The 14,838-nt window shown below is 49.8% G+C and overlaps 1 protein-coding gene across 1 annotated transcript in view; it reads left to right on the top strand.

Annotated features, from left to right (window-relative positions):
- Positions 1-4,768: 4,768 nt before the first annotated feature.
- Positions 4,769-14,838, top strand: part of LOC142266757 (carbonic anhydrase 9-like) — a 75,341-nt gene continuing 65,271 nt past the window's right edge. Inside the window, exon 1 of the mRNA XM_075332322.1 lies at positions 4,769-4,973. Within this exon, the coding sequence (XP_075188437.1) occupies positions 4,862-4,973 (112 nt within the window). The 5' untranslated portion in view covers positions 4,769-4,861. The remainder of the gene's footprint in view (positions 4,974-14,838) is intronic.

The raw sequence follows: 14,838 nt of genomic DNA, 5'->3' as shown, positions 1-14,838 counted from the left end.
ATCAGAGTGTATCAGTGTATGTATGTGTGTGGATGTGTGGATGTCCGCTAAAGGAATCTGCACCGTCGTATGTACAATCACAACATTTTGCACAGACGCCCCATGTGACTCAGGGAATCTTATAGACTATGTTTTGAGGGGAAAATTTAACCCCACGCTTTATAGTTACTCTCCAAAAAACCTGCCTCCATTAAACTGAATGGAGCTACGAGCTGCAGGTTATTAATAGCAGCTCTGATTGGTTGCTATAGGCAACAAAGGACATTATGAGTATTAGAAGCTTTAGTGTGAGGTAATAAGATGTCGGTGGAGAGACGGAGAGAGAGAAAGAGACAGACTGAGAGACAGACAGAGATATAGAGACAGACAAAGGCAGACAGCAAAAGAACAGACAGACAGGGAAAGAGACAGACAGGGCAAGAGACAGACAAACAGGGAAAGAGATCGGGAAAGAGACAGGGAAAGAGACAGATGGGAAGGAGACAGAGATAGAGACAGACAGACACAAACAGACACAGAGATAGAGACAGAGAGACTGATACAGAGGAAGACATAGAGATTGACACAGACAGACCGAGAGATAGACACAGACAGACATGGATAGAGACAGAGAGACAGACACAGAGAAAGACAGGGAAAGTGACAGACAGACAGACAGACAGAGACAGACAGACACTATCCCAGGCAATGCCGGGTACTACAGCGCGTATTATAGAAACACATACACACACTATACACACACACACACACACACTCCCATATACTCGCTTATACACAGATATGCTCATGCACTCACACATATATACAGTACATACAGTATATACTCCCGTACACTCTCCTGTACACAGATACGCTCATGCACTCACACATATATACAGTACATACAGTATATACTCCCGTACACTCTCCTGTACACAGATATGCTCATGCACTCACACATATATACAGTACATACAGTATATACTCCCGTACACTCTCCTGTACACAGATATGCTCATGCACTCACACATATATACAGTACATACAGTATATAATCCCGTACACTCTCCTGTACACAGATACGCTCATGCACTCACACATATATACAGTACATACAGTATATACTCCCGTACACTCTCCTGTACACAGATACGCTCATGCACTCACACATATATACAGTACATACAGTATATACTCCCGTACTCTCTCCTGTACACAGATACGCTCATGCACTCACACATATATACAGTACATACAGTATATAATCCCGTACTCTCTCCTGTACACAGATACGCTCATGCACTCACACACATATACAGTACATACAGCATATACTCCCGTACTCTCTCCTGTACACAGATACACTCATGCACTCACACATATATACAGTACATACAGTATATACTCCCGTACTCTCTCCTGTACACAGATACGCTCATGCACTCACACATATATACAGTACATACAGTATATACTCCCGTACTCTCTCCTGTACACAGATACGCTCATGCACTCACACATATATACAGTACATACAGTATATACTCCCGTACTCTCTCCTGTACACAGATACGCTCATGCACTCACACATATATACAGTACATACAGTATATACTCCCGTACTCTCTCCTGTACACAGATACGCTCATGCAATCACACATATATACAGTACATACAGTATATACTCCCGTACTCTCTCCTGTACACAGATACGCTCATGCACTCACACATATATACAGTACATACAGTATATACTCCCATACACTCTCCTGTACACAGATACGCTCATGCACTCACACATATATACAGTACATACAGTATATACTCCCGTACACTCTCCTGTACACAGATACGCTCATGCACTCACACATATATACAGTACATACAGTATATACTCCCGTACACTCTCCTGTACACAGATACGCTCATGCAATCACACATATATACAGTACATACAGTATATACTCCGGTACTCTCTCCTGTACACAGATACGCTCATGCACTCACACATATATACAGTACATACAGTATATACTCCCGTACTCTCTCCTGTACACAGATACGCTCATGCAATCACACATATATACAGTACATACAGTATATACTCCCGTACTCTCTCCTGTACACAGATACGCTCATGCACTCACACATATATACAGTACATACAGTATATAATCCCGTACTCTCTCCTGTACACAGATACGCTCATGCACTCACACATATATACAGTACATACAGTATATACTCCCGTACACTCTCCTGTACACAGATACGCTCATGCAATCACACATATATACAGTACATACAGTATATACTCCCGTACTCTCTCCTGTACACAGATACGCTCATGCACTCACACATATATACAGTACATACAGTATATACTCCCGTACACTCTCCTGTACACAGATACGCTCATGCACTCACACATATATACAGTACATACAGTATATACTCCCGTACACTCTCCTGTACACAGATACGCTCATGCAATCACACATATATACAGTACATACAGTATATACTCCCGTACTCTCTCCTGTACACAGATACGCTCATGCACTCACACATATATACAGTACATACAGTATATACTCCCGTACTCTCTCCTGTACACAGATACGCTCATGCAATCACACATATATACAGTACATACAGTATATACTCCCGTACTCTCTCCTGTACACAGATACGCTCATGCACTCACACATATATACAGTACATACAGTATATAATCCCGTACTCTCTCCTGTACACAGATACGCTCATGCACTCACACATATATACAGTACATACAGTATATACTCCCGTACTCTCTCCTGTACACAGATACGCTCATACACTCACACATATATACAGTACATACAGTATATACTCCCGTACTCTCTCCTGTACACAGATACGCTCATGCACTCACACACATATACAGTACATATAATATATACTCCCGTACTCTCTCCTGTACACAGATACGCTCATGCACTCACACATATATACAGTACATACAGTATATACTCCCGTACACTCTCCTGTACACAGATACGCTCATGCAATCACACATATATACAGTACATACAGTATATACTCCCGTACTCTCTCCTGTACACAGATACGCTCATGCACTCACACATATATACAGTACATACAGTATATACTCCCGTACTCTCTCCTGTACACAGATACGCTCATGCAATCACACATATATACAGTACATACAGTATATACTCCCGTACTCTCTCCTGTACACAGATACGCTCATGCACTCACACATATATACAGTACATACAGTATATAATCCCGTACTCTCTCCTGTACACAGATACGCTCATGCACTCACACATATATACAGTACATACAGTATATACTCCCGTACTCTCTCCTGTACACAGATACGCTCATGCACTCACACATATATACAGTACATACAGTATATACTCCCGTACTCTCTCCTGTACACAGATACGCTCATGCACTCACACATATATACAGTACATACAGTATATACTCCCGTACACTCTCCTGTACACAGATACGCTCATGCACTCACACATATATACAGTACATACAGTATATACTCCCGTACACTCTCCTGTACACAGATACGCTCATGCACTCACACATATATACAGTACATACAGTATATACTCCCGTACTCTCTCCTGTACACAGATACGCTCATGCACTCACACATATATACAGTACATATAATATATACTCCCGTACTCTCTCCTGTACACAGATACGCTCATGCAATCACACATATATACAGTACATACAGTATATACTCCCGTACTCTCTCCTGTACACAGATACGCTCATGCACTCACACATATATACAGTACATACAGTATATACTCCCGTACTCTCTCCTGTACACAGATACGCTCATGCACTCACACATATATACAGTACATACAGTATATACTCCCGTACACTCTCCTGTACACAGATACGCTCATGCAATCACACATATATACAGTACATACAGTATATACTCCCGTACTCTCTCCTGTACACAGATACGCTCATGCAATCACACATATATACAGTACATACAGTATATACTCCCGTACTCTCTCCTGTACACAGATACGCTCATGCACTCACACATATATACAGTACATACAGTATATACTCCCGTACTCTCTCCTGTACACAGATACGCTCATGCAATCACACATATATACAGTACATACAGTATATACTCCCGTACTCTCTCCTGTACACAGATACGCTCATGCACTCACACATATATACAGTACATACAGTATATACTCCCGTACTCTCTCCTGTACACAGATACGCTCATGCACTCACACACATATATACAGTACATACAGTATATACTCCCGTACACTCTCCTGTACACAGATACGCTCATGCACTCACACATATATACAGTACATACAGTATATACTCCCGTACTCTCTCCTGTACACAGATACGCTCATGCAATCACACATATATACAATACATACAGTATATACTCCCGTACTCTCTCCTGTACACAGATACGCTCATGCAATCACACATATATACAGTACATACAGTATATACTCCCGTACTCTCTCCTGTACACAGATACGCTCATGCACTCACACATATATACAGTACATACAGTATATACTCCCGTACACTCTCCTGTATACAGATACGCTCATGCACGCTCGCACACTTCTCCTCCAATCACGGCGCTGGTCGCTGTCCTGACTCTGCTGGACACAGGAGGTACAGAGTGATCAGGCAGCGACGGCTGCACGTCCAGTGAGTGCGGAGACGGCGGCTGCAGCCTGATCACAGGAGATTAAGACGGATCACAGAATTATCTGCGGAATTAAAAGTCACCGTCCGCAGCTGTGAGAAGGATCCAGAGCGGGAGGACATGGGACTGCAGGGACTGAGTGTGGTCCTGATCCTCGTCTGTGTGCAGCTGAGGAACCACGTAACCTGTGAGGACCCCCGAGAGGAGGAAGAGCACAAGGGGCACCCGGCAGGTGAGTGACCCCATCTATGTCATAGGTGCCGAGACTGTATCACTCAGGATGGGATTAGATACGCAGCTCAGCAGACTGTATCACACAGGAGAGGATTAGATACACGGCTCAGCAGACAGTATCACACAGGAAAGGATTAGATACACAGCTCAGCAGACAGTATCACACAGGAGAGGATGAGATACACAGCTCAGCATACAGTATCACACAGGATAGGATTAGATACACAGCTCAGCAGACAGTATCACACAGGAAAGGATTAGATACATGGCTCAGCAGACAGTATCACACAGGAAAGGATTAGATACACGGCTCAGCAGACAGTATCACACAGGAGAGGATTAGATACACGGCTCAGCAGACAGTGTCACACAGGAGAGGATTAGATACACGGTTCAGCAGACAGTGTCACACAGGAGAGGATTAGATACACAGCTCAGCAGACAGTATCACACAGGAGAGGATTAGATACACGGCTCAGCAGACAGTATCACACAGAAGAGGATTAGATACACGGCTCAGCAGACAGTAGCACACAGGAGAAGATTAGATACACAGCTCAGCAGACAGTATCACACAGGATAGGATTAGATACATGGCTCAGCAGACAGTATCACACAGGAAAGGATTAGATACACGGCTGAGCAGACAGTATCACAGGAGAGGATTAGATACACAGCTCAGCAGACAGTATCACACAGGAGAGGATTAGATACACGGCTTAGCAGACAGTATCACACAGGAGAGGATTAGATACAGGAGCTCAGCAGACAGTATCACACAGGAGAAGAATAGATACACAGCTCTGCAGACATTATCACACAGGAGAAGATTAGATACATGGCTCAGCAGACAGTATCACACAGAGAGGATTAGATACATAGCTCAGCAGACAGTATCACACAAGAGAGGATTAGATACACAGCTCAGCAGACAGTATCACACAGAGAGGATTAGATACACAGCTCAGCAGACAGTATCACACAGAGGGGAGGATTAGATACACGGCTGAGCAGACAGTATCACAGGAGAGGATTAGATACACGGCTCAGCAGACAGTATCACACAGGAGAGGATTAGATACACGGCTCAGCACACAGTATCACACAGGGCAGGATTAGATACACGGCTCAGCAGACAGTATCACGCAGGATAGGATTAGATACACGGCTCAGCAGACAGTATCACAGGAGAGGATTAGATACACGGCTCAGCAGACAGTATCACACAGGAGAGGATTAGATACACAGCTCAGCACAGTATCACACAGGAGAGGATTAGAAACACGGCTCAGCAGACAATATCACACAGAAGAGGAATAGATACACAGCTCAGCAGACAGTATCACACAGGAGAGGATTAGATACAGGAACTCAGCAGAAAGTATCACACAGGAGAAGATTAGATACATGGCTCAGCAGACAGTATCACACAGAAGAGGATTAGATACATAGCTCAGCAGACAGTATCACACAGGAGAGGATTAGATACACAACTCAGCAGACAGTATCACACAGAGAGGATTAGATACACAGCTCAGCAGACAGTATCACACAGAGAGGATTAGATACACGGCTCAGCAGACAGTATCACACAGAGGGGAGGATTAGATACACGGCTGAGCAGACAGTATCACAGGAGAGGATTAGATACACGGCTCAGCAGACAGTATCACACAGGAGAGGATTAGATACACGGCTCAGCACACAGTATCACACAGGGCAGGATTAGATACACGGCTCAGCAGACAGTATCACACAGGATAGGATTAGATACACGGCTCAGCAGACAGTATCACAGGAGAGGATTAGATACACGGCTCAGCAGACAGTATCACACAGGAGAGGATTAGATACACAGCTCAGCACAGTATCACACAGGAGAGGATTAGAAACACGGCTCAGCAGACAGTATCACACAGGAGAGGATTAGATACACGGCTCAGCAGACAGTATCACAGGAGAGGATTAGAAACACGGCTCAGCAGACAGTATCACACAGGACAGGATTAGATACATGGCTCAGCAGACAGTATCACTCAGGAGAGGATTAGATACACAGCTCAGCAGACAGTATCACACAGAAGAGGAATAGATACACAGCTCAGCAGACAGTATCACACAGGAGAGGATTAGATATACGGCTCAGCAGACAGGATCACACAGGAGAGGATTAGATACACAGCTTAGCAGACAGTATCACACAGGAGAGGATTAGATACACAGCTCAGCAGACAGTATCACACAGGTGAGGATTAGATACACGGCTCAGCAGACAGTACCACACAGGAGAGGATTAGATACACAGCTGTGCAGACAGTATCACACAGGGCAGGATTAGATACACAGCTCAGCAGACAGTATCACACAGAAGAGGATTAGATACACAGCTCAGCAGACAGGATCACACAGGAGAGGATTAGATACACAGCTCAGCAGACAGTATCACACAGGAGAGGATTAGATACACAGCTCAGCAGACAGGATCACACAGGAGAGGATTAGATACACAGCTCAGCAGACAGGATCACACAGGAGAGGATTAGATACACAGCTCAGCAGACAGTATCACACAGGAGAGGATTAGATACACAGCTCAGCAGACAGGATCACACAGGAGAGGATTAGATACACAGCTCAGCAGACAGGATCACACAGGAGAGGATTAGATACACAGCTCAGCAGACAGTACCATACAGGAGACGAGTAGAAACAAGGCTCAGAATTTTGTATCCAAGTAGTATGTGTGCTAATTCCTGTGGAGCTGCGGTATCTAATCCTCCGATGTGTATCTGCAGACAGTGATATCACTTATTACACAGGAGGATATTGCAGCGATTGAGGAGTGAATTCTTATCTCGTGATTATCGTCTGCACAATCGTTATTACACCAGAAGACGCTCCTGTAACTGCTGCTCCGCCACACACGAGACGGCACACGCCAGCAACATACAACCACCAGCGGGAAGGGGCTCACAACGACCCAACGATACTACAGAGACTGCACCAGCAGAATAGAGAGTGCAGCTCCGGAGGATAATACAAGATCAGTATTGTATGTACACAGTGACTGCAGCAGCAGAATAGAGAGTGCAGCTCTGGAGGATAATACAAGATCAGTATTGTATGTACACAGTGACTGCAGCAGCAGAACAGAGAGTGCAGCTCTGGAGGATAATACAAGATCAGTATTGTATGTACACAGTGACTGCAGCAGCAGAACAGAGAGTGCAGCTCTGGAGGATAATACAAGATAAGTATTGTATGTACACAGTGACAGCAGCAGCAGAATAGAGAGTGCAGCTCCGGAGGATAATACAAGATCAGTATTGTATGTACACAGTGACTGCAGCAGCAGAACAGAGAGTGCAGCTCTGGAGGATAATACAGGAGGTAATTAAGGATTGGTGCTCTGCGGGTGATTCTGCGTGTGGCTGTGTCATTACCGTCACAGTGGATTTGTCACCAGGTTGTAATCCGGGCAGTGCTATTTCCAGGCTGCATATATACCATCACAAGCACTCACAGCGTATAGCCCATGACAGGGCAGCACACACTGACTTACATCCCACGAGGTGTGAGTAGAGCGGTGGATACTTGTGGGCGGAGGCACTGCTTATCTTTCTGTAGTGAAGAGTTACTAAGTGATAGAGGTCAGCCAAGTGAGAGTGCGGTCCTGGCCAGAGCCACCTCCTCATGCACCGCCCGCTCTACACTTTACTGGTCAAAGCCGCCTCCTCATACACCGCCCGCTCTACACTTTACTGGCCAGAGCCGCCTCCTCATGCACCGCCCGCTCTACACTTTACTGGCCAGAGCCGCCTCCTCATGCACCGCCCGCTCTACACTTTCCTGGCCAGAGCCGCCTCCTCATTCACCGCCCGCTCTACACTTTACTGGCCAGAGCCGCCTCCTCATGCACCGCCCGCTCTACACTTTACTGGCCAGAGCCGCCTCCTCATGCACCGCCCGCTCTACACTTTACTGGCCAGAGCCGCCTCCTCATGCACCGCCCGCTCTACACTTTACTGGCTAGAGCCTCCTCATGCACCGCCCGCTCTACACTTTACTGGCCAGAGCCGCCTCCGCATGCACTGCCCGCTCTACACTTTACTGGCCAGAGCCGCCTCCTCATACACCGCCCGCTCTACACTTTACTGGCCAAAGCCGCCTCCTCATGCACCGCCCGCTCTACACTTTACTGGCCAGAGCCGCCTCCTCATTCACCGCCCGCTCTACACTTTACTGGCCAGAGCCGCCTCCTCATGCACCGCCCGCTCTACACTTTACTGGCCAGAGCCGCCTCCTCATGCACCGCCCGCTCTACACTTTCCTGGCCAGAGCCGCCTCCTCATTCACCGCCCGCTCTACACTTTACTGGCCAGAGCCGCCTCCTCATGCACCGCCCGCTCTACACTTTACTGGCCAGAGCCGCCTCCTCATGCACCGCCCGCTCTACACTTTACTGGCCAGAGCCGCCTCCTCATGCACCGCCCGCTCTACACTTTACTAGCCAGAGCCGCCTCCTCATGCACCGCCCGCTCTACACTTTACTGGCCAGAGCCGCCTCCTCATACACCGCCCGCTCTACACTTTACTGGCCAGAGCCGCCTCCTCATGCACCGCCCGCTCTACACTTTTCTGGCTAGAGCCTCCTAATCATGCACCGCCCATTCTACACTTTACTGGCCAGAGCCGCCTCCTCATGCACCGCCCGCTCTACACTTTACTGGCCAGAGCCACCTCCTCATGCACTGCCCGTGTGGCGCCCCTGGGGCTTCCGTCGCCACAGGTCATTGCACCCCATCCAGCGGTGTGGTGCCCCATTCTGGGTGAGGAAAGGAGTGAACACTGGTCCCCTGGTAAATCTACACTACACCCATTGCTAGGAACACACTGGGACCAGGGATTGTGGCAATTCCCCTCCCATGCTGCATGCTGGGAGGGGCCGTAAGACCCATCCCTGCTCCTATAGGGTACAGCTTAGCAACTGGGGAGGTGGGAGGTGCCACAAGAGTGCAGACAAAGAAAGGAAGGTCTAGGTTAGTCAGAGAAGGAGAGAGGGAGGGGAAGGAGGAGGAGGTCTGCAGGAGGCAGGCAAGGAGGAGAAGTGAAAGGAAAGAGAGCTCCTAGTCAGTCAGGAGCTGAGAAGAAGAAAGAGACGCTTCCTGGTGAAGATCCTGGGACTCAGAGGGTCCAGGTGACACCAAGCAGAGAACAGAAGGGATCCCAGGGCCACGGGTAGCTGTAGAGCTGCGGTGGCCTGTTCAACAGGAACATCGGTGGAGGGATCAAGCTGCAACAGGGGACGGTCCCTAGAAACCGGAGGAGTGCAAAATCATCTCCAAACAGTAAAAACCGAGGCCCAGGGAAGGTTGTAAACTCCCCGGGCCACAGCCCACAGCAGAACTTCTAGAAAAGGGATAATCAGCCGACAGGTGACCCCCCAGCCTGGAGGCTGTTGTGGAGGCCAAGCCAGGTTCAACCTCCCAAGGCAAGGCTTAGGAAGACAGCTGAAGACAGAGATACTTAAGAGAAGGGTACCGGGTTTTGCTCCAAGAATCACCCAGAAACGGCGGAGGTCCCTGACAGTGGTCCCAGCAGTCCAAGGGTTCCTGCCGGCCTTGACAAGAATTGTGAGTAAAGAACTTGAAACTGCACCCTTGGAGTTGCCTCTGTTATTTCATCTGCATAGACACTCACAAGCACCAACTGTGCCCCGGGGCATTGCTCCACCTGTGGGGAGTAGTACCACCATTGCTGCCATATCATCCCCCGGAGGCCTCATACAGCAGCGGCGGCTTATTAGCCGCATACCACAGGTGGCGTCACGAACACAAACTTTATTCATCAAGCCACATATTCTACTGACACCCACCAGGGCCACGGAGCCGGGCCCAGCCACCACTGACTACCACCGGACTAGTCCGGTCCGGCACCGGGTGTCCCACAGCCCTGGGGTGGGCGAGTCACCCGCTCTACACTTTACTGGCAAGAGCCGCCTCCTCACGCACCGCCCACTCTGCACCTAACTGGCCACAGCTGCCTCCTCATGCACCGCCCGCTCTACACTTTACTGGCCAGAGCCGCCTCCTCATGCACCGCCCGCTCTACACTTTACTGCTAGAGCCGCCTCCTCATACACCGCCCGCTCTACACTTTACTGCCAGAGCCGCCTCTTCATGCACCGCCCGCTCTACACTTTACTGGCCAGAGCCGCCTCCTCATGCACCGCTCGCTCTACACTTTACTGGCCAGAGCCGCCACCTCATGCACCGCCCGCTCTACACTTTACTGGCCAGAGCCGCCTCTTTATGCAACGCCCGCTCTACACTTTACTGGCCAGAGCCGCCTCTTCATGCACCGCCCGCTCTACACTTTACTGGCCAGAGCCGCTTCTTCATGCACCGCCCGCTCTACACTTTACTGGCCAGAGCCACCTCCTCATGCACTGCCCGTGTGGCGCCCCTGAGGCTTCCGTCGCCACAGGTCATTGCACCCCATCCAGCGGTGTGGTGCCCCATTCTGGGTGAGGAAAGGAGTGAACACCGGTCCCCTGGTAAATCTACACTACACCCATTGCTAGGAACACACTGGGACCAGGGATTGTGGCAATTCCCCTCCCATGCTGCATGCTGGGAGGGGCCGTAAGACCCATCCCTGCTCCTATAGGGTACAGCTTAGCAACTGGGGAGGTGGGAGGTGCCACAAGAGTGCAGACAAAGAAAGGAAGGTCTAGGTTAGTCAGTTAGAGAAGGAGAGAGGGAGGGGAAGGAGAAGGAGGCCTGCAGGAGGCAGGCAAGGAGGAGAAGTGAAAGGAAAGAGAGCTCCTAGTCAGTCAGGAGCTGAGAAGAAGAAAGAGACGCTTCCTGGTGAAGATCCTGGGACTCAGAGGGTCCAGGTGACACCAAGCAGAGAACAGAAGGGATCCCAGGGCCACGGGTAGCTGTAGAGCTGCGGTGGCCTGTTCAACAGGAACATCGGTGGAGGGATCAAGCTGCAACAGGGGACGGTCCCTAGAAACCGGAGGAGTGCAAAATCATCTCCAAACAGTAAAAACCGAGGCCCAGGGAAGGTTGTAAACTCCCCGGGCCACAGCCCACAGCAGAACTTCTAGAAAAGGGATAATCAGCCGACAGGTGACTCCCCAGCCTGGAGGCTGTTGTGGAGGCCAAGCCAGGTTCAACCTACCAAGGCAAGGCTTAGGAAGACAGCTGAAGACAGAGATACTTAAGAGAAGGGTACCGGGTTTTGCTCCAAGAATCACCCAGAAACAGCGGAGGTCCCTGACAGTGGTCCCAGCAGTCCAAGGGTTCCTGCCGGCCTTGACAAGAATTGTGAGTAAAGAACTTGAAACTGCACCCTTGGAGTTGCCTCTGTTATTTCATCTGCATAGACACTCACAAGCACCAACTGTGCCCCGGGGCATTGCTCCACCTGTGGGGAGTAGTACCACCATTGCTGCCATATCATCCCCCGGAGGCCTCATACAGCAGCGGCGGCTTATTAGCCGCATACCACAGGTGGCGTCACGAACACAAACTTTATTCATCAAGCCACATATTCTACTGACACCCACCAGGGCCACGGAGCCGGGCCCAGCCACCACTGACTACCACCGGACTAGTCCGGTCCGGCACCGGGTGTCCCACAGCCCTGGGGTGGGCGAGTCACCCGCTCTACACTTTACTGGCAAGAGCCGCCTCCTCATGCACCGCCCACTCTACACTTTACTGGCCAGAGCCGCCTTCTCATGGACCGCCCGCTCTACACTTTACTGGCCAGAGCCGTCTCCTCATGCACTGCCTGCTCTATACTTTACTGGGAACCGCCTTCTCATGCACTGCCTGCTCTACACTTTACTGGCCAGAGCCTCCTCCTCATGCACCGCCCGCTCTACATTTTACTGGCCAGAGCTGCCTCCGCATGCATCGCCCGCTCTACACTTTACCGGCCAGAGCCGCCTCCTCATGCACCGCCCACTTCACACTTTACTGGCCAGAGCCGCCTCCTCATGCACTGCCTGCTCTATACTTTACTGGCCAGAGCCGCCTTCTCATGCACCGCCCGCTGTACACTTTACTGGCCAGAGCCGCCTCCTCATGCACTGTCTGCTCTACACTTTACTGGCCAGTGCCGCCTCCTCATGCACCGCCCACTCTACACTTTTCTGGCCAGAGCCGCCTCCTCATGCACAGCCCGCTGTACACTTTACTGGCCAGAGCCGCCTGCTCATGCACCGCCCGCTCTGCACTTTACTGGTCAGAGCCACCTCCTCCTGCACCGCCCGCTCTACACTTTACTGGCCAGAGCCGCCTCCTCATGCACCACCCGCTCTACACTTTACTGGCCAAAGCCTCCTCCTCATGCACCGCCCACTCTGCACTTTACTGGCCAGAGCCGCCTTCTCATGCACCGCCCACTCTACACTTTACTGGCCAGAGCCGCCTCCTCATGCACTGCCTGCGCTATACTTTACTGGCCAGAACCGCCTTCTCATGCACTGCCTGCTCTACACTTTACTGGCCAGAGCCACCTCCTCATGCACCGCCCACTTCACACTTTACTGGCCAGAGCCGCCTCCTCATGCACCGCCCGCTCTACACTTTACTGGCCAGAGCCGCCTTCTCATGCACTGCCTGCTCTACACTTTACTGGCCAGAGCCACCTCCTCATGCACCGCCCACTCTACACTTTACTGGCCAGAGCCGCCTCCTCATGCACTGCCTGCTCTATACTTTACTGGCCAGAGCCACCTCCTCATGCACCGCCCACTTCACACTTTACTGGCCAGAGCCGCCTCCTCATGCACCGCCCGCTCTACACTTTACTGGCCAGAGCCGCCTTCTCATGCACTGCCTGCTCTACACTTTACTGGCCAGAGCCACCTCCTCATGCACCGCCCACTCTACACTTTACTGGCCAGAGCCGCCTCCTCATGCACTGCCTGCTCTATACTTTACTGGCCAGAGCCGCCTTCTCATGCACCTCCCGCTCTACACTTTACTGGCAAGAGCCGCCTCCTCATGCACTGCCCGCTCTACACTTTACTGGGGCTCAAGATCAATGTGAATAGGGGTGTTTATTGTGAAGAACTTGGCATTGCCACATAGACAGCGGTGGACACCGTGTCATCCCCGGCTACACCACATTACTACACCTTCTGAGGACCCTCTGCACGCACTGATGAAGGTCTTCTGGCCGAAACGCTTGTGCTGCCCCTACAAGTTCTTCACAATAAAAGCCACTGGTCACATTGATCTTGAGCCAAGTTTCTACATCTACTTGAGGCGGTTTTGGACCCTACGTGTGCACCCCCCAGAAGTGTTGTGTACCAACTCACTGTGATTTACAACATAGTAAAAATAAAGAGATGAGTGCCGAGACCCCAACAAACCCATCACTAACCGTCCCATGTAATGAAAAACCACACTCAGGTGTGTATATCAGAACGCTCTTTATTGGGAGATTTAATAACCAAATGTCATCATGGATGGTGGATGGTCACAGCCCAAAATATTAAGAAAAAAACGCAAAAATAAACCACAGTAAACCAGTATTATTATTATTATTTATTATTATAGCGCCATCAATTCCATGCCGCTTTACATGTGAAAGGGGTGTACATAATAGGGACAAGTACAATAATCATAAACAACACAAGGCACAGACTGGTACAGGAGGATGGAGGACCCTGCCCGTGAGGGCTCACAGTCTACAAGGAATAGGTGAGGATACCGTAGGTGAGGATAGAGCTGATTGTGCGGCGCTGCATCAGACTGAGGGTTACGGCAGGTTGTAGGCTTGTCGGAAGAGGTGGGTCTTCAGGTTCCTTTTGAAGCTTGTCAAGGTAGGCGAGAGTCTGA

This window comes from Anomaloglossus baeobatrachus, chromosome 1, assembly GCF_048569485.1.
Source record: "Anomaloglossus baeobatrachus isolate aAnoBae1 chromosome 1, aAnoBae1.hap1, whole genome shotgun sequence".
NCBI lineage: Eukaryota > Metazoa > Chordata > Amphibia > Anura > Aromobatidae > Anomaloglossus > Anomaloglossus baeobatrachus.
Note: the sequence above shows the minus strand (reverse complement) of the source record. Positions and strands in the feature narration are given on the sequence as shown.